General features: G+C 33.0%; 1 protein-coding gene across 3 annotated transcripts; it reads right to left on the bottom strand.

Annotated features, from left to right (window-relative positions):
• Positions 1–610: 610 nt before the first annotated feature.
• On the bottom strand, positions 611–27,492 carry LOC139851342 (DEAD-box ATP-dependent RNA helicase 37-like). 3 transcript variants are annotated; one of them, XM_071840359.1, is made up of 7 exons: positions 27,443–27,492; positions 4,713–5,111; positions 4,537–4,620; positions 4,079–4,321; positions 3,786–3,953; positions 3,542–3,655; positions 611–2,041 (listed from the first exon to the last, which is right to left on the bottom strand). In XM_071840359.1, the coding sequence occupies exons 2-7, from the start codon at positions 5,091–5,093 to the stop codon at positions 1,589–1,591; spliced, it is 1,443 nt and encodes a 480-aa protein (XP_071696460.1). In that variant the 5' UTR covers positions 5,094–5,111; positions 27,443–27,492; the 3' UTR covers positions 611–1,588. The 3 variants fall into 3 exon arrangements, with proteins under 3 accessions (XP_071696460.1, XP_071696459.1, XP_071696461.1); XM_071840358.1 differs by lacking the exon at positions 27,443–27,492 and adding an exon at positions 5,794–5,920; XM_071840360.1 differs by lacking the exon at positions 27,443–27,492 and adding an exon at positions 5,794–5,906 and having other exon boundaries at positions 4,713–5,074.

Here is a 27,492-nt window from a genome sequence, read left to right as displayed (position 1 = left end):
ATACCTTTTTTGACTCGGACGACACCATGTAACTTTTGCAACTATGGTGATGCCACTTCAAAAAATAGTACAGGGACACGACAAATTGAGGTAAGACCATTTCTAATGGTGACTGTGACATCGCGGGCAGTTAGTGCACTTTCTGGCCAAAAAGTGCAATCTGACTATGATGTTGCAATGTCAGTTTTTGACATTTTTTAACCGTTGTTTCAGTTTTTTTGTCAAATATTGGGTAGGGTGATGTGGTAAAATTTAATTGGAAAATTGGTTGGGAAAATAAATCATGTATAGAAAATATATATTTATTAAATCAGAAAAATCATTGATTGGTTGAAAAAAAGTGTTGATCTTTTTGCACCAGAGGTCCAACTGATGAAACTGACTGACGCTCCGTTAGGCCCCCCATCAGTTTTCGTCAGTTTTGTCCATGTAATCTGACGGATGAAACTAACACATGGTTAAATGTGGTCTAACCACAGGAACAACTCACGTAATTTTTTCGTTACTTAGTATGACAAATATTTTTAGCCAAACCACTCTAAAGTTAGAAATAAATGATGTAACTGAAGTGCATGTTTCTTCTCATATCATCAACGAACTTGTATTTGATAAATAAAGTTGTTATTATCCAAGAACAATTACTACAAAACAAAATTTGATATGAAATCATTTTTTACAGATTATAACTCTTGATTCCTATGAAATATGACCTAAAAATATGCACCACAAGGTCCACAACATCATATAACAATACCAATCGACTAATGATATAGAATAGCCCGTTACCTTCCTTTCGGCCCAACAATGCCCAATTAGTGTTGGAGTGAATCATATATATAGTTGTGTTGTTATATGGGGTATCTCTCAATTTCAATATTAAGTTGAGTATTTTGACCTTGAGGCTTGGGCAGAAAGATTGTAGCGTGCATCTACTCTTATTTGACAGCGATACGATACCAGATTCTTGTGATTATCCTTTGAATTATCATTGTTCTATTTTCTTTATTAATATAAATATTCAGTATATTTCATATTCATCAATTTGTTCATCTTATCATCTGTTTATTATTTCATCATATGTTTGTTATTACCGGTCCATCTGCTGCTCTAATTCGAATTATCATTGATAAGAATCAAATAAGCAACAAGTGGACCAATTATAATAAATAGATGATGAATAAACAAATGATGAGATAAACAAATACATGAATATAAAATAAATGAATGCTTAAATTTGTAAAGGAAATAGAACAACGATAATTCAGAGGATAACCACAACAATATGGTATCTCTGCCTAATCGGAGAATATGCACACTACAATCTTCATGCCGAAGCCACAAGGCCTAAATACTCAACTTAATACTGAAATTAGAGATACCCGATACAAGCACACTCAACTACTATATATATTATTTACTCTCCACTATAACCCTACACTAATTGGACATCGGTTGGGCATTGTTGGGCTGGAAGGAAGGTTACGCGCTATTCTTTACCAACTAATCCCAAGCACTAGGTGCACCAGCACTGCCACCACCGTAGCCATCATATCTACCACTATATCTCTGAAAAATGCCAAGTTGACTGCTAGACTGGAGCTTCGTAACATGTTGACGAAGACTTCCGAACTCCACCGCCACCAGAGCTGCTATATCCACCGCCAACTCCAAAGGAGTTATCCTTTCTAAATTCATGACCAACAAACCGTCCGCCTGACTGTTTGTTCTTATCTCCACTAAAAGATACTCGACTTGCATAGCGAGAAAGCCATGGAGGTACTTCTTGATTAGCGTCTTGCATCAATTCAGCTAGTGATTTAGCTAGCGAAACATTGTTCTCATTAAAGAAAGCTGTAGCCAATCCCGTATTGCCAGCTCGCCCCGTTCGTCCTATTCGGTGTATGTAGTCATCAATGTCGTTCGGAAGGTCAAAGTTGACCACATGAGAAACTTGGATATCAAGACCACGAGCAGCCACATCAGTTGCAACTAAAATTGGTGTTTTTCCACTCTTAAATGATCTCAGTGCTTGCTCCCTTTCCTGCATTTAGCATATTAAAATTTTAAATTATAACACAAATTGCACTAATTTCAATTATACAAGTTTATTAATTATAATTATATTATAATTATAATTTTTATAAAAATAATAATGATATAAACATAAATAATACAATTGAAGTTAAGGATTATTTAACCTTAATTTTCCATAAATACAAATATAAGATAATTATAATAAAACATGTTAAATTGAGAATTAAATGACATTTGTATTGTGCGTAATTGAAACGTTTTAATGAATTTAATGAAACTTAGACAATTCCTTGACAAAATTATACAGTTCTGGTAATTATAACCAGTGTTGTAAAAAACCCGATTAATCGCCGATTAATTTCCGATTAATCAATTTTCAGAGCAATCCGTTCCGATTTTCAAAAATCCGTTTAATTGAACGGACAACGGCAATTGATGGGCCAAAATCGAATTTGGTAATCAAAGTCGGTCAAAGTGAAAAATGGTTAACATTTTAACATGAATTAAATTAAACTAGAACTTTATAGTTTTGAAACAAAATGAACAATTTCAGACAATTACGTTTAAGTTTGTTTTTATATTTATGAATTTTTTTCTATATTTATACATATAAATTTAAAATTTTAATATTTAAATGTATACAGTACAGTCCGATTAATCCCCGATTAATCCTTTCAAAGTCTCGACCGATTAATCCCCGAATAGCGATTTTTGCAACCTTGATTATAATTAACACCCTGATCATTTATATATGGGTAAGAAAGTGTTTGGGGATCAGCTCAACGTAAGCTGGCCTGTATGACCCATATCAGCCAAAATATGTTTTGACTTGTTACGGGAACTGCCCAACCCACCCATCTTGCCACCTCTAGAAGAAAGTAGTTGATGTTTTGTAGGGCATTTCCAATGTTTACGCTAGAAGTTTATAATATATTTCTTATGCATTTAACTTTTAACTATTAACTTTATATGAAAAGTTTATTATATAACAAAATTCAAATCAAATTATGTTATCTTTCTTATGTATTTAACGCAATTATATAAATCAGTTGAGGTGTGATAAGGACACAAAGGTAATTTATATCAAAGGGTGAAAAGTGAAATAATTTGAGTTTTAGTTTTATAAATAACGTTGCACCAAATAGTGTAAATTTGGCATTATTTATTATTTTTTTGGCAAAAATAACGAAAGCTTTTATAAATACGGAAAACGTTTTCGAATAGAAAAACGTCTCCAACAAAGGATACAACGAGAGAAACCCCGACAAAGCTCGTACCTAGAAAGCGGCAAACTAACAAACTATCTATACCGAGCCTCACCTAGACAAACCGAGACAACAAATCAAAACCAAATCAGTTAAATAAAAACTCGAAAAAAAAATTATGGATTATTGTCACACCAAATATTGTAGTATTTTAAATGCTAACATTGTAGTGGATTTTATGGATTATTACACTAAGATAGTCTACAAAATCACATTTAGTGTATATAATGTATCAAACTTACCGGTTGTGTTCTATGACCATGAATTGCAGTAGCAGGGAAACCATTACTACATAGCCAATGCTCAAGCGAATCAGCCCCCTTCTTTGTATCAACAAAAACTAACGTAAGAGCTTGCTGCAAATAAATAGTGATAAAAGATCAATCCTTGTGAAATTCATAATCATGTATGGTTATACATACACATAAATATTAAAGATAAAGATGAATACTAAAAGATATATCATAAGTGGATGGGTAGCTGTACTTTGCTTGGTGTATCGTTCTCCTTATGTGCATGAAGAAGTTCCATAAGATGAATTCTCTTGTCAACTTCTTTAACAAATTCTACCCGTTGGACAATCAAATTAGTACTTGAACAAACACGGCCAACGGATAGAAATATGTAATTCGATAGAAAATCAGATGCCAGTCTCTGCACAAAAAAGTATGTATAAGACAACTGAATTTCTCTACAATGTAGTGATAACTACAGCTTTTTAAGTAGCAACATATGTATATGTATATATGACAACTGAAATAAAAACATCTAACAAAAACCTGAATTTCTTTAGGAAATGTGGCACTGAACATCATTGTTTGTCTGTGACCTGGTGGAGGCATGTCAGTTTGTTGTACTATTTTTCTGATTTGAGGCTCAAATCCCATATCGAGCATCTGATCTGCCTTATCAAGAACTAAATACCTTATCATTTGTAATGACACTTTTGCCCTCTCCAATAAATCAACCAATCTTCCTGGAGTGGCAACAAGAATATCAACTCCTCTCTCAAGCTCTCTTAACTATCCATGCATAACATCCCAAACAACACCAGTAACATATAATTCATGATCAATCAATGATATAAATCATAACAAATTCAAGAAGAAATCCATGTAGTTCAATGGATTAGCAATAATAATAAACACATCAATATTATAAGTAATGTAAAATTGCATTCGATCAATGAACATATACATTTATCAATTAATTATATATCATCTTCATATCCAGTTACCTGTTGATTAATCGGTGGTCCTCCATATACAACCACAACCTTAACACCTGTCTGATAAGAAAACTTCCGTGCCTCCTCATATATCTGCATGTAACACAAATATTTATACATATCAGCTGACCGAATTATCTTTATGTTCATATACATCAACTACAAAATTATTCATAAATAGAAACCTGACACGAGGGTACTCTAGTAGGTGATATAATCAAAGCAAGGGGAAATACAGTCCTGGTACCACATGATCTCTGCCCAAATTGCCCCCTCAATAAACCACTAATTATAGGTAAACAAAACGCTGCTGTTTTCCCACACCCAGTTTGGGCACATGCCATTAAATCCCGTCCATCAAGTGTAATTGGAATCGTATAACGTTGTACAGGTGTTGGTTTCACATATTTGCACCTTCTGATATTAAGATTTAAAGCATCCCCTAAATCTATGTCTGAAAATGTATTAACAGGAAGTGGCACATTTTCCCCACTAGTTTCCACTGGAATATCCTCGTACGCATCAAAATTAATTCCACCACTACTGTCTGCACATGAAGAGCTCATAACTTGCAAGTATCACTCCTGAATCTTAACAACAATCAGTATCTTATAAAACACTGAATCACAATACAATTCTATTAATCAAGGCAATAAATAAAATATTAAATTATATACGAAAAATAAGAAGATATAGGGTAAAGATTCATTAAAAACTCTTTAAATTAAGATCGGTGGGAGCACATTATGTTGACACAATATAGTCAACAAAATCACAAAATTCACATTCAAACGTCTCAAATACGTATAGAAAGTCGAATGATCATTTTCAAAAAGGCATATAAGTCGAAAAACTCATAGATGCATGATTCCATGCTCTACATCTGCAATTGATTTGTGAATCTACCTTTTTACACATATATAAAAATGTGCATCTACGCATATAATTGAGAAGTATGAATGTGAATATACTGATTCGTTCCACTATATGTGTCTATATATGAGCTCTTAAATTTGGCAGATACATATTAATCAGCTAAAACTCCAAAATAAGCTACCACGAGATGAACATCTACTACAATCAACTAAAAAAGTTACGTAATCTCGATTACATGAGGCTAGTAATCCAAAAACAAATGTGTAGTACAAACAGAACTAAAGTATCGTAAAAAAAGTATAATGAAGACAGTATAGCCGGATTTAATAAAAGATTTATATACAGAGATTTGCAAACATTTAAATAAATTAGAGAGAGATACAAATGAACCTGATATAATTGAATTGGAGACTGATCGTATGAAATGGCGGGTCGAAGAAAAGTAGAATTTGAGTTGAAATAAGAAACCCTAAATAAAAGGGAGGAAAGTTGAACTGTATGTACCTAAGATGGAGAGAATTTAGACAGTTATGACAAAATATCAATTTAACCAGGGGTGTACGTACATTTTAGTTGTCATAGGTGATACTCACCAACTTTTTACCATAAAACTTACAATTATATCCTTAAGTTTATCTTGAGAGTTGAACTACCATTATCGTAAGTAAGGACATCATAGTAAATTAGGTGTGTATGGATCAAAAACTAGTGTGTGAGTATCACCTCACTTCTCGAATCTCCATTTTATATTTAATATTTTTATTATTATTTATTTTAATTTTAATCTTTGTTGCTGTGTATCAACAGAAAAGTATTACGTAGTACAATTTTTTTAGATATGACGTGAGGTGCTCCCAAACTTTTATGTGACTTGATTGGTCTTCAAGGTTTGCATGAGTTACACGTTTGGTCTCTGAGAGTGAAGTTGACGTCACTTAACCGTTGCAACACAAGGAACAATTGTGAGAAATAACCATTTTAGAACAATCATTTTATCTGTTTCATTCTTTAACTGCTCGGCTTCTCCATAAAAATAGAGACTTGTTCTTGCTTTCAAATTCAGGAAGTGACCCCCTTTATGTGTGTCATATGATGATATATTCGTCGATTTCATCCTTCTCGTTGCTTTAGCTAATATCTTCTAATTTATCCATCTCACTAAATTTTTTTCTGAACAGCTGGGGATGACAAAATGACTCGTACCTGATGGGGAAACCCGAAACCCATTATAATTGGGCCGGGTCATGGGCCGATGGGGATGGTTACAAAAAAAATTCCGGGTTCGAGTTCGGGTATGGTTTTGGATACAAACCCGTTTATCCGACCCGTATACCCGACTCGCATACCCGTATACCCGGCCCGAGGAATTTTAATAATAATTTTTATGTTTAATTTTAGTATTAGTATTATATTGTTAATGTATGAAATATTTTGCTTATTTATTTTAAAAACGAGTATAATTTTATTCAATATAATCATATACAACAAGTTTTCGAGATGTGATAGTGTATATACTTTGTTTATTTGAGTATTTAAAAACTTTTCAAACAACTTTTTGTATGTGATATTTTATAATACTTTAAACATGAAGTAGTTAAATTATTTTTCGATATTTTGATTTGGTAACTTATTGAAAAATAGATACATAATGACTAATCGGGTATAACCGTTTACCCGTGGGGAAACCCGAAACCTGATAGTATGTAAGTAAATGGGGACCCGACGGGTTTCAGGCGGGGTTTGCGGCGGGGTTTCTTAATCGGGTCCGGGTCCGGGATTACCTAAACCCGACCCAAATCCGACCCGATGCCATCCCTATGAACAACAGTAAGGATCACTCAGAGGGGACTTAATCACCCTCGCGTTCATCTTCCTGCAGTTGCATAAACCGCCCCCAAATGCTGCCTAGGAGGAAACTCAGCCCAATCCGAGGGCATGTGCGGTAAAACCCCCTCCCCCACTGCCCCGACAACACGATGTGCGGAAGGCACCCTTGGGTGGAATTCAAGGGTCAAGGGGCAACCTCGTGTGCAATGCTGCACCTCATGGGAGTCGAACTCCTGACCTCTCGCTAAGAGAGGCATGTCACTACCACATGAGCTACAACACAAGGTTATGTTGAAAAATCGTGTGTACTTTTAAATCAGATTAACGCAGCGGATAGTTAAATAATAATCTATTATTATTTTATAAACCATTTACAAGATTAAATAATCACTTATTTAAATTTAATTAAACATACACACGATTAATCTTTCCCAAAGATCCAGTTACACCACTAATAATTGTCAAAATTTGTAATTCACAAAGTGAGTAAACGATATATCTTTCTTGAAGAAACTGATTGAAGGAGAGAAACCTACGATAAAAAATATGACCGTCTCTTAGGATAGTCCACACTACATTTCAAACGACCGTCAATGGATGCTAGTCCAAACTCAAGTAATTTATTATAATAATCAAATTATTATAATGAAATTATAAATAAAATACTCAATAAACCGTTTCATTTTTGTTTTCAAAAGAATCAAAAATAAATCTTGATGTGATTTTTGTCTTGATCGACTTGCACATTGATTTCCTGGGCAATATGATCACCACAATAATGTATGTAGGGGTTTTGTATTTTTCTTTTTTTTATATTTTTTTAAGCACCAAACACACACACCACATCTATCATATATATATAAATATGTGATGTGATATGCACATCAACTTTTTAACTTATTTATGAAACAAGATACGCGTTTTTAAAGATACGGAGTACAATTATTCACCAACCAATTTACTTTTTAAAATCTTATAAAGATACGAAGTTATGATATATATTTTAAAAAGTCGTATTTCTCAAATACTTTAAGGGTATGTTATGTAACTTATAATTAATAATTTCTATCATGTCACTTTCATGTGAATAGTAAATTAATTAATTTTATTTCATTTACTATTCATATGAATAGTAAATGAATTAATTTCGATTTACTATTTTGTTACTTGAGTAATATATATACATCATATATATATATTTTATTTGACGTCTCGGTGTATATGTGTGTGACCCCGAAGGCTCAAATGAAGTTGGCCATATAGTTATATGTTGTACCTTGCACATTAATCCTACAGACTCCCACTTGTGCATGGCACAACACCAAGTAACTATACAAACAATGGTAAGCGTCTAGCAACACGTCATTTAGGGATGTTCAAAATATCCGAATCCGAATCCGAATTATCCGAAATCCGAATCTGAAAATATCCGAAAAATCGGATATCCGAAAATTCGGATATCCGAAAATCGGATATCCGATTTTTCGAATTCGGATATCGGATGGAGTTTTCAAAATTTTTGGATATTCGGATATCCGAATATCCGAAATTTCGAAAAGAATCCGAAAAAATCCGAAAAATTATTTGAAAATTATCCGAAATATTCGAAAACTATCCGAAATATTCGAAAAAATATCCGAAATATCTGAAAAATATCCAAATTATCCGAAAATATTGGAAGTTCTTAAAAAATATCGGATATTCGGATAATCCGATATCCGAATCCGAAATTTCGGATATCCGAAAATCGGATATCCGAAATTTCGGATTCGGATTTCGGATGGGGTTTTTCACTATCCGAATTTTCGGATATCCGAAAATTCGGATATCCGAATTTCGGATATCCGAAAATGAACACCCCTAACGTCATTATCCCCAAATTCATGTGAGGGTAGTTTCTCGAAACTGTTTATGGTAAGTTTTAAATGGCATTCGTCCTTTTGTTTCAGATACTTTAGTTAAACTTGAGATATGGATCATCGGTCATTCTCATTTGTTTAACAATTTTGTTTCTCGATCTTAGAACTGAATTAGATCACCAAATTAATTAAGTATCATCTTAATTACATCTGGGTGCGGCAACACAAATATCTTATTCATTGATAATGCTAAAAACGAACATATATTTCATAGCATTATTCCTCAAGAAAGACAAGCTTTTAGTTGCAATTGTTCTATTTACAAGTGATATTCGTTTAAATAATAAAAGGTGAAGACAAAAGACAGATTCGACGAATTGAAGACGCAAACGACCAAAAAGCTCAAAAGTACAAAAGACAATCAAAAAGGTTCCAATTATTGATAAGAAACGTCTCGAAATTACAAGAGTACAAGATTCAAAACGCAAAGTGCAAAATATAAAATTGTACGCAAGGACGTTCGAAAATCCGGAACCGGGACCAGAGTCAACTCTTAACGCTCGACGCAACGGACTAAAAATTACAAGTTAACTATGTATATAAATATAATATAATATATAATTAATTATATTAATTATATATATATTATATTTATATATATAAAACCGTCGGCAGAGAAAACTCCAAGGACTGAGCTGTAAATACATCCTCCGCGACTCGCGGAGTTTGAAGGGGTTTTTGCCGCGAGTCGCGGAGCCCCAAAATTCTACTCTGGCTATAAAGCAACCCGAATTCTGATCAAAATTCATCATCTTTTTTTCTTCTTATCATACGATATATATATATATAATTTATATTTTAATTTTAATTTTAATTCTAATAATAAGGGTATGTTAGCAAATGTTGTAAGGGTGTAAGTCGAAATTCTGTCCGTGTAACGCTACGCTATTTTTAATCATTGTAAGTTATGTTCAACCTTTTTACATTAATGTCTCGTAGCTAAGTTATTATTATGCTTATTTAAAACGAAGTAATCATGATGTTGGGCTAATTACTAAAATTGGATAATTGGGCTTTGTACCATAATTGGGGTTTGGACAAAAGAACGACACTTGTGGAAATTAGACTATGGGCTATTAATGGGCTTTATATTTGTTTAACTAAATGAAAGTTTGTTAATGTTAATATAAAGAATTACAATTGGGCGTCCCTATAAATTACCATATACACTCGATCGGACACGATGGGCGGGGTATTTATATGTACGAATAATCGTTCATTTAACCGGACACGGGAATGGATTAATAGCCACTAGAATAATTAAAACAGGGGTGAAATTACATTCAAGGGTAATTGGTGTAATTGTTAACAAAGTAGTAAAACCTTGGTTTACACGCAGTCGATAACCTGGTGTATTCATTAAACAAAGTATTAAAACCTTGTTACAATTCGAATCCCCAATTAGTTGGAATATTTAACTTCGGGTATAATAATAATTTGACGAGGACACTCGCACTTTATATTTATGACTGATGGACTGTTATGGACAAAAACCAGACGGACATATTGAATAATCCAGGACAAAGGACAATTAACCCATGGGCATAAAACTAAAATCAACACGTCAAACATCATGATTACGGAAGTTTAAATAAGCATAATTCTTTTATTTCATATTTAATTTCCTTTATTTTATATTTAATTGCACTTCTAATTATCGCACTTTTATTTATTGTTATTTAATCGCACTTTTAATTATCGCAATTTCATTATCGTTATTTACTTTATGCTTTAATTTAAGTCTTGTATTTATTTTATATTTTACATTAGGTTTTAACTGCGACTAAAGTTTTAAAATCGACAAACCGGTCATTAAACGGTAAAAACCCCCCTTTATAATAATAATATTACTTATATATATATTTGTATTTTTATAAAAGTAAACTAATATAGCGTTGAACTTTGTTTAAAGATTTCCCTGTGGAACGAACCGGACTTACTAAAAACTACACTACTGTACGATTAGGTACACTGCCTATAAGTGTTGTAGCAAGGTTTAAGTATATCCATTCTATAAATAAATAAATATCTTGTGTAAAATTGTATCGTATTTAATAGTTTTTCCTAGTAAAATATAAACTATTTTATATACACCTCGCATAACATCAAGTATTTTTGGCGCCGCTGCCGGGGAACACTCTTAAATGCCGGAAGCGCAACGCTAATATATATAAAAAAAAAGATTTTTTAGTTTACTTTTATTAAAATTCGCTTTTGTAAAAATACGTTTTAATTATTCAAAAATATAAAAAAGAAAAAACAAAAATATAAGCATTTTTAAGATTTTGTTAAATATTTAAGTTTTATAAGTTTCTTTATTTCTATTTTAGTTTATAAAAATATAAGTTTTATTTTAAAATCTTTTATTTATTTAAAAAACAGAAAACATAAAATAAAAATAAAAAAAAATAAAGAAAAACGCGTAAAAAATTGAAAGCTGTCAACAGAATTTCTGAACCCCGCGACTCGCGGGGTTTTCTTCTTTAATTGCCGCGACTCGCGGAGATCATCTGACACGCGCACAGGAAGCCCTAATTCAGCATTAATTACGGTTTTTAATTAATTATTATTAATATTTAAACCTAATTATTATTATTATTATTATTATTAGTTTTATTTTTACTTTTAATTTTTATTTATATATTTTAGGTAAATTAGTTTTATTAAATTGTAAAATTAGTAGTTTTATTAAATAAATAATATAAAAATAATATTTTTATAAAAATTGTACTTTTTACAACTTTTTGTATATTTTTATATTTTGTCCCTTTTAATCGTTGTAGCGTAATATTTATATTTTTCGCTCATATTTAATTTTAAACTTAGTTTTTGCTATAGTTATTTTTACTCCTATATTTTTAGGCTTTGCCGTAGAATTCCTTAAGTGCTTTTTCTTTAGACTAAGATTTAGGTGCTTTAGAATTTTGCGACGCCTTTTTAAGTTTTAGTTTCTTTTTAAGTTATTTCCATTTGGGATTTAGTTTTTCCTTGTAAGCTTTAATATTTTTAGACACCTTTTACTATGTACCAATTATCATTCCAATTAGTAATTTCAATTTGCGATTATAATTTTAAGTTAGTTGTAGTAATAAGGTTAGGTTAGTTAAGTATTTTTAAGTTTTTATAAGTTTCTTTTATTTTTCCGTCACCTTTTATTTTTCAACCATTTTTTCTTTTTCGACCTTTTGCGACGAACTCTTTTTCTTTCTTATTTCTCGCTATTCTAGTTTTAGGACTTAGAATTTTTTCTACTTCTTATCTAAATTTCTTAAAATTACGAAAATTTATTTTGAGTGGTTAAATTAATAGACATCAAAATTTTCTGGTTCGTAGTAATAGTTGGATTTGTACGTGGACCGGGTTATTGGAGCCAAACAGTCCTCAATTATATTGAGACCAAACGAATCCTGCCCCTCTGCTGCATCTTTTGGCTATTCGAAACGTGGGCAAAATCAGAAAAGTCTATTGATTGGATAACTTATTATAATTTTTCTTTCCTTTTTAAAACTAATAGGATATTCAGTGAATGCACCGAGCAAGACGTTCATCACCTTTTGTACGTTCACCACCTGTAACTAGATCAAGACATTTAGCGAATATAACCGCCGTTGATTTTTCTTTAGAATCGTCATCCAGTCAACCAAGTACTTCAGTTCAAATTTCCGATAATCCATTTTTTGAACCCAACCTCACAATTGAGAATCCGGAAAATATTCAGGAACGGTTCATAGATCATGAACCACTAAACTTTCCTCTGGAACCACCAATCATTCAAACAGAGATTGTTGAGGAACGAACCATTAAATCAGAATCATCTAGTGATACCGATTCAACAAATTCAATTATGGAGAATCTGGAACCTTTAAGTATGGAAGACCGAATGAGAGCTAAACGCACTGGCCAAGGTCACGCAATTACTCATCCAGACATTAATGCGCCAGATTATGAAATCAAAGGACAAATTCTACACATGGTGACTAATCAATGCCAATTTAGTGGTGCGCCGAAGGAAGATCCAAATGAACATCTACGTACCTTTAATAGGATCTGCACACTATTTAAAATCCGAGAAGTGGAGGATGAACAGATATATCTCATGTTATTTCCCTGGACTTTAAAGGGAGAAGCCAAAGATTGGTTGGAATCGTTACCTGAAGGGGCGATCGATACATGAGATGTTTTAATTGACAAATTTCATAAACAATTCTTTCCTGCATCTAAAGCCGTAAGACTTCAAGCAGAAATTGTTACGTTCACACAAAAGCCAAATGAAACTCTATATGAGGCGTGGACAAGATGTGGAAAGTTGTTAAGAGGATGTCCGCAACATGGTTTAGACACCTGTCAAATAGTACAAATATTCTATCGAGGATGCGACATCACTACAAGAAAAGACATAGATATAGCAGCTGGTGGTTCGATTATGAAGAAAACCGAAACTGATGCTTACAAAATTATTGATAATACTGCTTCCCACTCACATGAGTGGCATCAAGAAAAAGATATCATTAGATCATCTAAAGCAGCTAGAGCCGATTCTAGCCATGATTTAGATTCCATTTCGGCAAAGATAGATGCTTTCGAGAGACGAATGGAAAAGATGACTAAAGATATTCATGCAATACGAATTAGTTGTGAGCAGTGTGGAGGACCACATTTGACAAAAGATTGTCTCAGTATTGAATTAACAATGGAACAAAGAGAGAATATTTCATACATAAACCAAAGGCCTGGAAATAATTATCAGAATAATTATCAACCGCCAAGACCGATTTACAATCAAAACCAGAATTATAACCGAAATATTCCATACAACAACCAACAAGGTCCTAGCAATCAACAAGTATCCAATAATACTTACAATCAGCAAAGACCGAATTTCCAAAACAAACCACCACAACAAACCGATGATAAAAAGCCGAATTTAGAAGATATGATGACGAAGCTAGTTGAAACTCAAACGCAGTTTTTCACATCTCAAAAACAAACTAATGAACAAAATGCTCAAGCATTTAGAAATCAACAAGCTTCTATTCAAAATCTGGAACAAGAAGTAAGTAACCTAGCAAGGTTAATAGGTGAAAGAAAACCGGGAAGTCTACCGAGTGATACAAATGCTAACCCCAGGAATGAAACAGCTAAAGTCATTACCACAAGAAGTGGTATTACACTTAAACCACCTGAAATACCTGTAGTTTCAGATGATTCTATTCCTACTCCACAAGAACCACAACCCGATCAAGATAAGGAAAAAGAACCGGTAGTTGAAAAGGTTAATGAAAATAACACAGTTAAGGATAAACCTTATGTTAAACCATACCAACCACCACTTCCTTATCCGAGTAAAATGAAGAAAGAGAAACTTGAAGCCGAGCAATCCAAATTCTTGGATATGTTTAAACAGATAAATGTAAATCTTCCTTTCATTGATGTGATTTCAGGAATGCCTAGATATGCTAAATTCTTGAAAGATCTAATCTCAAATAGAAAGAAAATGGAAGAACTCTCGGCTGTCACTATGAATGCTAATTGTTCAGCAGTGCTGTTGAATAAGATACCAGAAAAATTATCTGATCCAGGAAGTTTCACAATTCCATGTTTTCTGGGTAGTCTTAGTTCAATAGAAGCATTGGCAGACTTAGGTGCTAGTATAAATCTAATGCCGTATTCACTATACGCTAAACTAGACCTTGGAGAATTGAAACCAACCAGAATAAGCATACAACTAGCCGATAGATCAATAAAATATCCTAGAGGGATAATGGAGAACATGCTAGTTAAAGTTGGTACTTTAGTATTTCCAGTAGATTTTGTTGTTTTGGACATGGAAGAAGATTCTCAAGTTCCTCTCATATTAGGAAGACCATTCTTAAACACGGCTAAAGCAATGATAGACGTGTTCGGTAAGAAACTGACCCTAAGTATAGAGGATGAGAGTGTTACCTTTTCAGTTGATAGAGCAATGCAACAACCACAATCTGCAGATGATACATGTTATTATATTCAAACTATAGATGCACATGCAGAATTATTAGAAGAATTTCCAGAATTACAAGGAACAGGAGAATGTTCTTTAGGAGAAGGTAATGAACCAATTGATGAAGCTGAAATGTTAGCTACACTTATAGCTAATGGATATGAACCAACAACAGAAGAAATTCAAATGCTAAAAGAAGAAGACAGATATCGATATAAATCATCGATAGAAGAACCTCCTAAATTAGAGTTAAAGCCACTTCCAAACCATTTGGAATACGCTTATTTACATGGTGAATCTGAATTACCTGTAATAATATCGTCTTCTCTTACTGAAAATGAGAAATCACAACTCATTTCTGTGTTGAAAGCTCATAAACCAGCCATTGCATGGAAGATTCATGATATTAAAGGAATAAGTCCTTCGTATTGCACACATAAAATCCTTATGGAAGAAGGTCATAAAACGTATGTGCAACGCCAACGAAGACTAAATCCTAATATGCAAGATGTAGTTAAGAAAGAGATTATTAAACTGCTAGATGCAGGTTTGATATATCCAATTTCTGATAGTCCATGGGTAAGCCCAGTTCAATGCGTACCTAAGAAGGGTGGCATGACTGTCATTATAAATGAGAAAAATGAGCTTATTCCTACTAGGACTGTAACAGGATGGCGTGTATGTATTGATTATAGAAAATTAAATGACGCCACCAGAAAAGATCACTTTCCCTTACCTTTCATAGATCAAATGTTGGAAAGATTAGCCGGAAATAGTTACTATTGTTTTCTAGATGGATTTTCCGGATATTTTCAAATTCCAATAGCACCCGAAGATCAAGAGAAAACCACATTCACGTGCCCTTATGGTACTTTTGCTTACAAAAGAATGCCATTTGGACTTTGTAACGCCCCTGCAACCTTTCAAAGGTGTATGATGGCGATTTTTCATGACATGATAGAAGAATGCATGGAAGTATTCATGGATGACTTTTCAGTCTTCGGTGATACATTTAAATCATGTCTAGTTAATCTGGAACGAATGCTAATTAGATGCGAAAAATCAAATCTAGTACTTAATTGGGAGAAATGCCATTTCATGGTTAAAGAAGGCATCGTTCTTGGACATAAAATTTCAAAAGAAGGAATTGAAGTGGATAGAGCTAAAGTAGATGTAATTGCTAAACTTCCACATCCCACAAATGTTAGAGGAGTTAGGAGTTTTCTAGGGCATGCCGGTTTTTACCGACGTTTCATAAAAGATTTTTCTAAAATTGCCACTCCTATGAATAAACTCCTAGAAAAGGATGCGCCATTCATCTTTTCAGATGAATGTATCAAATCTTTTAATATTCTTAAAGAAAAACTCACTAATGCACCAATCATGATAACACCAAATTGGAATCTACCATTTGAACTAATGTGCGATGCAAGTGATTTTGCAATGGGAGCCGTTTTAGGACAAAGGATTGAAAAACGATTTCAACCTATATACTATGCTAGTAAGACGTTACAAGGAGCACAAACGAACTATACAACTACTGAAAAAGAACTCCTTGCTATTGTCTTTGCTTTTGACAAATTCCGAGCATATCTCGTTTTAGCAAAAACGGTGGTCTATACCGACCATTCTGCTCTTAGATACCTATTTTCAAAACAAGATGCTAAACCAAGATTAATCCGTTGGATCTTACTCTTACAAGAGTTTGATATTGAAATCCGAGATAAAAGAGGAGCAGAAAATCTCGCCGCTGATCATCTTTCTCGTCTTGAAAATCCCGAATTAGAAGTTCTGAATGAATCGGACATACAAGACAACTTTCCTGATGAATATCTATTGAAGATAGATTATAAAGAAATCCCATGGTTTGCAGACTATGCAAACTACTTAGTTTGTGGATTCCTTGAAAAAGGATTATCGTACCAAAGACGAAAGAAATTCTTCAGTGACATAAAACACTATTTCTGGGAAGATCCACATTTGTTTAAAAGTTGTCCCGATGGAATAATACGCCGATGTGTATTTGGAGATGAAGCTAGTAAAATTTTAAACCATTGTCACACAGGACCAACAGGAGGGCATTATGGGCCTCAACTAACAGCAAGAAAAGTTTATGAAGCTGGATTCTATTGGCCTACAATTTACAAAGACGCACACCTTCTTTGCAAATCCTGTGATGCATGTCAAAGGACCGGAAAAATAAGTCAACGTGATGAAATGCCACAAAATGTCATCCAAGTATGTGAAGTATTTGACATTTGGGGTATTGACTTTATGGGTCCATTTCCAAAATCTCATAATAATTTATATATACTCGTAGCCATTGATTATGTATCTAAATGGGCGGAAGCACAAGCTCTCCCAACTAACGATGCACGAGTTGTAGTCAACTTTTTAAAACGTCTTTTTGCAAGGTTTGGAACACCGAAAGCTTTAATAAGTGATCGGGGTACTCATTTCTGTAATAATCAACTTGAGAAAGTTCTTAAAAGATATGGAGTAACTCATAAAATCTCCACCGCATATCATCCACAAACAAGTGGACAAGTTGAAAATACCAACCGAGCTTTAAAACGTATTCTAGAGAAAACCGTAGGATCAAATTCGAAGGAATGGTCCATTAAATTGGAGGATGCACTCTGGGCTTTTAGAACAGCCTACAAAACTCCAATTGGAACCACACCTTTTAGACTTGTTTATGGAAAAGCATGTCATCTTCCAGTAGAAATTGAACACAAAGCATTTTGGGCTTTGAAGACATGTAATCTTGATTTACATGAAGCCGGAAGTCTACGATTAAGTCAACTAAACGAATTATAAGAATTAAGACATGAAGCATACGAAAATTCGTTAATCTATAAAGAAAGAACGAAGAAATGGCATGATAAAAGAATCAGAAGTTCAAAAGAATTTAAAGAAGGAGACAGAGTTCTTCTTTTCAATTCACGATTCAAGCTATTTCCTGGAAAATTGAAATCAAGATGGTCTGGACCATTCATAGTCAAAAGAGTTTTCCCATACGGAACGATAGAATTGATAAATTCAAATGGGATTGAATTTAAAGTTAATGGTCACAGAGTTAAACATTACATACATGGTCCGATGGAAGTCGACAACGAAGTTAATCACAATTTCGACACCACAGCTAACTAAGTGTGGGGAGAATCAAGTCTTTAAAGGATAATATGTATTTCTGTTAGAGTTAGATTATCTGTTTTCGTGTAGTTCTCGAAAATGGAACACGTATGGTCTTTCCCTAGCAGACCCTAAAGAACTAGTCTTCTCCCCCCATTCTGAATTTTTATTTTTTTTAGGTTTTTACAAAATGAAGACTGCCTGTGAACTAAACCATGGTCTAATGCTACACGCTTTGATCACTAAAAGAAATAATGACATACTACCGAGCGAATTAGTATCAGTAATCAGAGAAAGAATGGACGGAGTTAGAAAAGGATCCAGATGCGAAGATAATAAGTTACAATTTGGTAAAGGAAAATCAAAATCCGCAGCAAAAAGAAGAGCACGACACCTAGAAAGATGTCACAAATGCGGAAAATGGTCACATGGAGGTAAATGTTCAAATAATCAAACCTATTCAAATACCGAATTTGTTACTTTATGCAGAGACGGACCGTTCATATGTTTAAAAGAAAAGACACTGAATGCTCGAGGTTACGCCTATGTAGCCATGGAAAACCAATTAAACCGACTATCTTATGAATGGGATAGATCATATAACTAAGAAATCTATTTCACAGGTATGTCTGTACAGTTTTTATTTTTATTTTTATTTTTAACCTTTTGATAATAAACGCTAATTTGTTCGCTAAAAAGTATTAAATTGGTATTAAATAAAATTAGGTTTGGCGACCGAAATTATTGATATCATTCAAAAATTTATTACATCACTGCGAAATTTAACGTTTATTCTTAAGGTATAAATATCTTTAATCAATCAACCCAAAATATTTCAAAAATTCGTCATGAGTTAAATTAGGTCTTGGAACCGAAATTACTTTACCGAAAAGAGGGGCGCATATTTTTGATAATATTTGATTGATTAAAGTGGGATAAAAAAAAAAGATTTTTAATTTTATTTTTACCATGTTTTTAAAATTAATATTTAAATCTTAAATTAATATTGTAAACTTTGTAAAAACAATATATTTAAAATTGTAAATATTTGAAAAATTAATATAAGTTTGGTGTGAATTTTAATATAAATTTTTAAATTAAGTTTGGTGTGAATTTTTAATTTTTTAAAATATGAAATTTTAATTTTATGCATTTCAAATTTTAAGTTTGGTGTGAATTTTTAATTTTTAATTTTTAATTTTGAATTTTATATTTAAGTTGTGTGAATTTAAAAACAAAAATTTACTTTATCTCATTAAGTTAAGAATATGATTTTTAAAATTCGTCGTAAGTTGAAGACTAGGTCTTTGAACCGGAATTGCTTTACCCGAGGGAGGGACGAGAACTTTTATTATCATTATTTTTAATCTTATTGATTTAAAGTATGCCAAAAAAAAAAAAAAAAAAAAAAAATTTAAAAAACCCAAAAATCTTAGCTTTTAAAACAATCGCTACAAAAAGACAAATTTTAAAATTTTGTCGAGGGACGGACTAGGACATCGATCCGAAACGACCTCGTCCTGAATAACAAGGGAAACAAAATTTTAAAATTAATTTCTTAATTGTTTTCAAAAGTTAATGATTATAAAAAAAAAAAAAAAAAAAAATTACCAAACTCCGCGAGTCGCGGAGTTTGGAGGGTATTTTGCCGCGACTCGCGGAGGGACCAAAACCCAGAAAAAAAATAAAAGAGCTGCACGAACTGATCAGCTCCCACACACAAAAACAACTCGAAAACACTGCGAAAAACCCACGAAAAACCACCCAAAAATCCCAATTTTTAACCGTTAATCACCAAATTTTTTGCTAAAATCATGTTGAGAAGGATGCTATCTAAGAATTACTCAAGAAAAACGGTAAATTTCTACACCTAAACACCATTTAATTCGAAATTAGGTGTTCTTGAGCTATTTTTTTCCCCAATTTGATTTTAATGCTTTTTAGTGTAATTAGACTTAAATTGTTTATGTATTATGCTTGTATAACCTAGATTGATGCTGTTTAACATGATTAGAAGCCTTAAACTTCAAATTTTGAGTAATCTAAGGTTTGTGTTCTTGAGCAAATTTGGGGCTTTTTGATATAAACAGGTTATGGCCGATTTTTGTCATGAATTGTTGCTAAATTGAGTAGTGTAACATGTCTAGGTAGTTAAATGATCCAAACTTTGAGCCTAAACATGATTTTGAAAATTAAAGTGGACTTTTTCAAGTCTAAAATTCATGAACTTGATTTTTGAAAGATAATGCCATTTGAGACTTGTTTGATTACTAGTAATGATTATTTTGACATGTTATTTGAGTTGAATGCTTATGAACTTGGCGAAAATTTTCGTATATGCTTATTTGAAAAAGTGTAGATTTGATAAAAATGTGAAAATAAGCTTAAGTTTGATATAAATTGATAATGTCATTGTAATTATTTTGATTGATGATTTTGCTGACACTAATGCATATTTGGATGCACAAAATTTGTGTTTGATGTGTTTTGCAGAATGAAAGGGGTGAATCTTCATCCCAAGCCCGCAATGCTCCTGCTGAGAATTTGGAACAACAGGAGGTAGATAACTACTACAAGCAGGATGTACCTCATCCAGTCATGACCTTTTCCGATATGCATTTGGAAGAATTGCACCCGAACCTGAGATTTGACAGACTTTGGATAGATTATCCAAAATATCAACGGGGTTTGCATACTCTTCACTCTAAGGTTGTTGAGGTACCGAGGGTCATAGAATGGGGACCCTTAGAAGCTGTAGAATTGGCCGGGCCAATTAGGGAATTACTTGTACAGAGGTATGGTAATTCTTCTTTTAATGACTGGATATGTTTATTCACCATACGCAGACCTGTATATAAAGTATGGTGTGAAGAGTTGTTATGTAGTATAGAGTTGAATGATCGGGTAGCTAGTTTAACCGATCGTTCTTTTATTAGATTTTTGTTAGGCGGTTCGATGCGCCACATGTCTTTACTGGACATGGCTCAGGCTTTACGTATATATACGCCTGAGGAGTTAGCGTCTGCCGATTGTAGAGGATTGATACTAAACGGTAGAAAGATAGATGAGAATTTTGATACACACGGTGTGTGGAGTCAAATGACAAGCCATCACCGTTTCAAAGGGGGAAACTACTCTTATTTGGATATAGATAGAGCCGAATTAAGAGTAATACATAGGTTTTTAGCTAATTCGATTACACAAAGGGGTAAAAACAAAGAAAAGGTAAATGAACAAGATTTGTTTTACCATATGTGTATTCGAGACCCATAGAGCGCTGTAAGTATACCATATTGTGTGGGTTATTATTTATCAGCTATGGTTCGGGGGATGCGACCACATAGCATAATAGGAGGTGGTATTTTTATTACTTTGATTGGTGAATATCTCGGTGTGGACATAAGTCGGGGGGGATTATTACTAGAAGAGCCGGAACCCCGCGACACTATAGGTTTAAATGTATACCATGGTGCGAAAGTTTTGAAGAGGCGAAATAACGCCGCAGTACGATACCATGGTAGACATCCACAGGTAGAGAGAAACCAGCAGCAAGGTAATGTAGGAGGGGGGAATGAGATGCAAGAAATGCATAGGTTTATAGCTTCTCAGGAATACGAAAATGCTAGACAGAGAGCATTTGAAGATTGGCAAGTTCATCAGAACCAGATCATAGCTCATTGCCAACACATAGGTAGAAACTATATTCCTACACCGAAACCCGTCTTCCCTCCTTGGTCTATAGAGATGCAGCCACCATATCCTACGTATGACCCTGCCGAAGCATTCTATAGCACTTATGGTTATGCCTGGAACCCCTATTGGTACCAATATCATCCTTAGTTTACTTATTTTTATTTTTTTTTGTAATTTGTAATTATTGATACATTTAATATTTTTGTTAATATTGTAATCATTTTTATAATTATCTAACTTTTATTCTTAGATTTTAATAATTTTTGAACGTGGGGTAATATACCAAACTTCAAAAATATGTATATATGTTTGCAGTTTATCTTATGTACACAACAGGGTAAAACAACGCATTTTCAAAGACTGGCATTAAGTTCAGCAAAAGCAACTAATTTTGACGACAAGATGCAAAATATATGTGAAATAACAACAAGACGGAATGAACAAATGATGTGCACCATTTATCATTCAGCAAACAAACGCCAATATATTTGGAAACTTTGGTAAAAATTTAATCATTTTCACACAAATCACCCTCAATAATTTAAATTGTTACTGATTTCTTGCAAATGAGGGCATTGCAAGATCTTAAGTGTGGGAAGGGGTTAAATTCTTTCGGATTTTAAAAATTTTTATATTAAACACTTGGTTACCATTAAAAATACTAGTAAAGCAGTAGTTGTATTAGAATCTAGTGCTCTCTGATAAAAAAGAACAGCCCTAATCTTATATACTGACTACCCAATTCTAGTAAAATTTTTCAAAATTTTCAATTAAATGAATTCAAATCATGTTTATACATATTTATGAACGATAAAACTAGGTTTTAACACCGAAATTATTGTTACCTCGGAAAGGACATAAATTGAGAAACAAACTAAAATGTTAAAATTCATTTAAAATGGAATAGAGGACGATAAAAAGGAAAATAAAAGCCAAGTGTGGGAAAATTTACCAAGTTATCTTAACATATGTCACATATATCTGTAACAAATAACTGAAAATACTTTTGCTTTGGACTAAACTAAACTGTTTTACCCGATGAAAGAAAAGAAAAGATGGATCTACACGATGAATCAATTCCATCATTAAAAGGAAGTAAAGTCTTCCGAAAAAGACACGCGCTTCTTGATTTAGGTCATGAAGTTGTCGTCCAGACCAGCTGTAGGTTGACGAAAAATCTAGAAAAGTCATCACTAAAATCAGCAGGAAATCCACGGACCTCAGCATTAAACAGGGTCGCCAAGTGGTCAGATTTATCCTAACCATGAGAAGGATTTATCACCATGCAAATTAGCTGGATAAGACTAATGAATCAGATCCCCAGAAAGGATAATCTCCTTAAAGATTAAAAATCAGCTTTTAAGACTGATATTACTCAATCCTAGAGATTGACCTTAAAGATTGAGAATTCAAACTCATGGAATTCAATGATATCTAAACTCGAGCTTAAACGAGAAAATATTTTGATCAAAACTACAAACCGATTTGTTTTCTGAAAACCCTATTTTCAATGCGTTCATTACCATTGAACGTAAAATCCTAGGAATTCACCTGGAATTCATTAGGTCACCTGAACTAAATCGGGTGTCAACCGTAAGAACGGTGGTTGCATAACATGGTCAAAGACAGGACTTTGTGCCAAACCGACAAATTATAAGGGTGAGCTTTACTATTGCTCCTACCAAGGATAGTAATTGCGTCCGACACGTTATAGACCATAATCAAAAGCATGTCACGGGACATTGCCTTAACAGTTGCTTGTTCAACGCTTTCCTTTACAACCGGACGGTAGTTTACCGAAAGGTAATATACGGGACAAGTAAACTGGACGTGTTGCTTTCCAAATACAAGGTTAGCAAGTGGGTGACACAAAACCGCAAGTTTTGAGCTAAAATTTTCAAATCTGAAACCCACCAAACCCACAAAAATATTTTGCAAACACCGGTAAAGGGTTATGCCGGAAAACTTATCTAGGGTAAAAACTAGATTTCAAAAGATCAAATGTTTTCATAAAGATCCAATTTCCTTAATGGATCTAAATTTTTATAGTCATGTGGGACTGTAAACCATATCGTTACTACCATTGTTTATACCGCCGTATAGAAATCACTGATGTACAAAGTGTGAAGAATAAAGAAGTGATTCTAGTATTTCAAGACAATATTGCTTGAGGACAAGCAACGCTCAAGTGTGGGAATATTTGATAATGCTAAAAACGAACATATATTTCATAGCATTATTCCTCAAGAAAGACAAGCTTTTAGTTGCAATTGTTCTATTTACAAGTGATATTCGTTTAAATAATAAAAGGTGAAGACAAAAGACAGATTCGACGAATTGAAGACGCAAACGACCAAAAAGCTCAAAAGTACAAAAGACAATCAAAAAGGTTCCAATTATTGATAAGAAACGTCTCGAAATTACAAGAGTACAAGATTCAAAACGCAAAGTGCAAAATATAAAATTGTACGCAAGGACGTTCGAAAATCCGGAACCGGGACCAGAGTCAACTCTTAACGCTCGACGCAACGGACTAAAAATTACAAGTTAACTATGTATATAAATATAATATAATATATAATTAATTATATTAATTATATATATATTATATTTATATATATAAAACCGTCGGCAGAGAAAACTCCAAGGACTGAGCTGTAAATACATCCTCCGCGACTCGCGGAGTTTGAAGGGGTTTTTGCCGCGAGTCGCGGAGCCCCAAAATTCTACTCTGGCTATAAAGCAACCCGAATTCTGATCAAAATTCATCATCTTTTTTTCTTCTTATCATACGATATATATATATATAATTTATATTTTAATTTTAATTTTAATTCTAATAATAAGGGTATGTTAGCAAATGTTGTAAGGGTGTAAGTCGAAATTCTGTCCGTGTAACGCTACGCTATTTTTAATCATTGTAAGTTATGTTCAACCTTTTTACATTAATGTTTCGTAGCTAAGTTATTATTATGCTTATTTAAAACGAAGTAATCATGATGTTGGGCTAATTACTAAAATTGGGTAATTGGGCTTTGTACCATAATTGGGGTTTGGACAAAAGAACGACACTTGTGGAAATTAGACTATGGGCTATTAATGGGCTTTATATTTGTTTAACTAAATGAAAGTTTGTTAATGTTAATATAAAGAATTACAATTGGGCGTCCCTATAAATTACCATATACACTCGATCGGACACGATGGGCGGGGTATTTATATGTACGAATAATCGTTCATTTAACCGGACACGGGAATGGATTAATAGCCACTAGAATAATTAAAACAGGGGTGAAATTACATTCAAGGGTAATTGGTGTAATTGTTAACAAAGTAGTAAAACCTTGGTTTACACGCAGTCGATAACCTGGTGTATTCATTAAACAAAGTATTAAAACCTTGTTACAATTCGAATCCCCAATTAGTTGGAATATTTAACTTCGGGTATAATAATAATTTGACGAGGACACTCGCACTTTATATTTATGACTGATGGACTGTTATGGACAAAAACCAGACGGACATATTGAATAATCCAGGACAAAGGACAATTAACCCATGGGCATAAAACTAAAATCAACACGTCAAACATCATGATTACGGAAGTTTAAATAAGCATAATTCTTTTATTTCATATTTAATTTCCTTTATTTTATATTTAATTGCACTTCTAATTATCGCACTTTTATTTATTGTTATTTAATCGCACTTTTAATTATCGCAATTTCATTATCGTTATTTACTTTATGCTTTAATTTAAGTCTTGTATTTATTTTATATTTTACATTAGGTTTTAACTGCGACTAAAGTTTTAAAATCGACAAACCGGTCATTAAACGGTAAAAACCCCCCTTTATAATAATAATATTACTTATATATATATTTGTATTTTTATAAAAGTAAACTAATATAGCGTTGAACTTTGTTTAAAGATTTCCCTGTGGAACGAACCGGACTTACTAAAAACTACACTACTGTACGATTAGGTACACTGCCTATAAGTGTTGTAGCAAGGTTTAAGTATATCCATTCTATAAATAAATAAATATCTTGTGTAAAATTGTATCGTATTTAATAGTTTTTCCTAGTAAAATATAAACTATTTTATATACACCTCGCATAACATCATTCATTCATTGAGGAGTTCAAAAAGTATCTAACTCCAAACATTTTAGAGGAACAAATCCTATATTGTATACACGTGTCTATCACGAGCTTTACATTATACCCAATAATAGCTTTTATAACAGCCTTATTCAAGACAGCGTTTAATCATATCAAAGTACAATGCTACACTTATCAAGACGGGCGTGCATCTCAAGTCAAAGGACACAAAGACATAATCACTAAAAGATTCACTACTGACTACAATCCATGTAGTGACATCTCATGGTTGTGTCATTCCAATATTCATCATCAATGAATACATATGAATTTTGGTCTCAACAAGTTAACTATTCATCATCAATGAATATAACCAAAATTTCACATTAATCTTAATTCATGTTATTCCCATAACATGACCGATTATGGAGATTTTGAATAATCAACAATTATTCATGGATTAAACATGCTAATATAGAACACAGTGATATAAATGAAAACGACCATATCAAGTATGTCAATTCATTAATATAAAACTGCTTAATGTTCTAAAAATATCCAAATATTAAATTACAAATGAAAAAGATCAGCAGCATAACGAAGTCCAATACTGCTAGCATGATCATCATGCTTGTTGTGCATCATGGGCTTCGTGAACGGGTCAGCCACATTATCATTTGTATGAACCTTTAAGAATACTAATATCATTCCTCTTAATGACTTAATGAAATGTAGTCAAACTTTTGAAGAATGTGCAAGATACTTAAATGTACATGTGATTCTTTCAAAAGTATATTAACACTCGAACTATCACAGTATATATTATAGAAGATTAAATGTTGTGTACTACTCTGAGTATAATAACAAACTTCCTTATCCAGACAAATTTCTGAGCAGCTTCTCAGTCAATAATGTATTCTGCTTTTGTTGTAGATTGTTCAATAGTGCTCTGCCTAGAGTTCTTCCAATCAACTGTGTTGCCCATCATGACAAAGAAACAACGTGACTGGATCGAGAATCATCTTGATCAGTTTGGAAACTAGAATCAGTATAAAACTTAATACTTAACTCTTCTTCCAAATCACCGTAAACCAAGAACATATCATTAGTACTCTGCAAATACTAAAGAATATTCTTAACAACAATCCAATATACTTCATCTGGATTATGTTGACAATGACTCATCAAACTCAAAACTAATGAAACATTGAGCATAGTACATATCATGGCATACATAATAGATCATATAGCCGAAGCATATGTGATACATTTCATTAGTATGATGAAGACAGTATAGCTGGATTTAAAAAAAGAAAAAGAAAAAAAAAGAGATATATACAGAGATTTGCCAACATTTAAAGATAGTAGAGAGATACAAATGAACCTGATATAATTGAATTGGAGAGTGATCGTGTGAAATGGGGGGTCGACGAG

This window comes from Rutidosis leptorrhynchoides, chromosome 6 (assembly GCF_046630445.1).
Source record: "Rutidosis leptorrhynchoides isolate AG116_Rl617_1_P2 chromosome 6, CSIRO_AGI_Rlap_v1, whole genome shotgun sequence".
In the NCBI taxonomy this organism is placed as follows: domain Eukaryota; kingdom Viridiplantae; phylum Streptophyta; class Magnoliopsida; order Asterales; family Asteraceae; genus Rutidosis; species Rutidosis leptorrhynchoides.
This window is presented reverse-complemented; position numbering and strand designations above follow the sequence as displayed.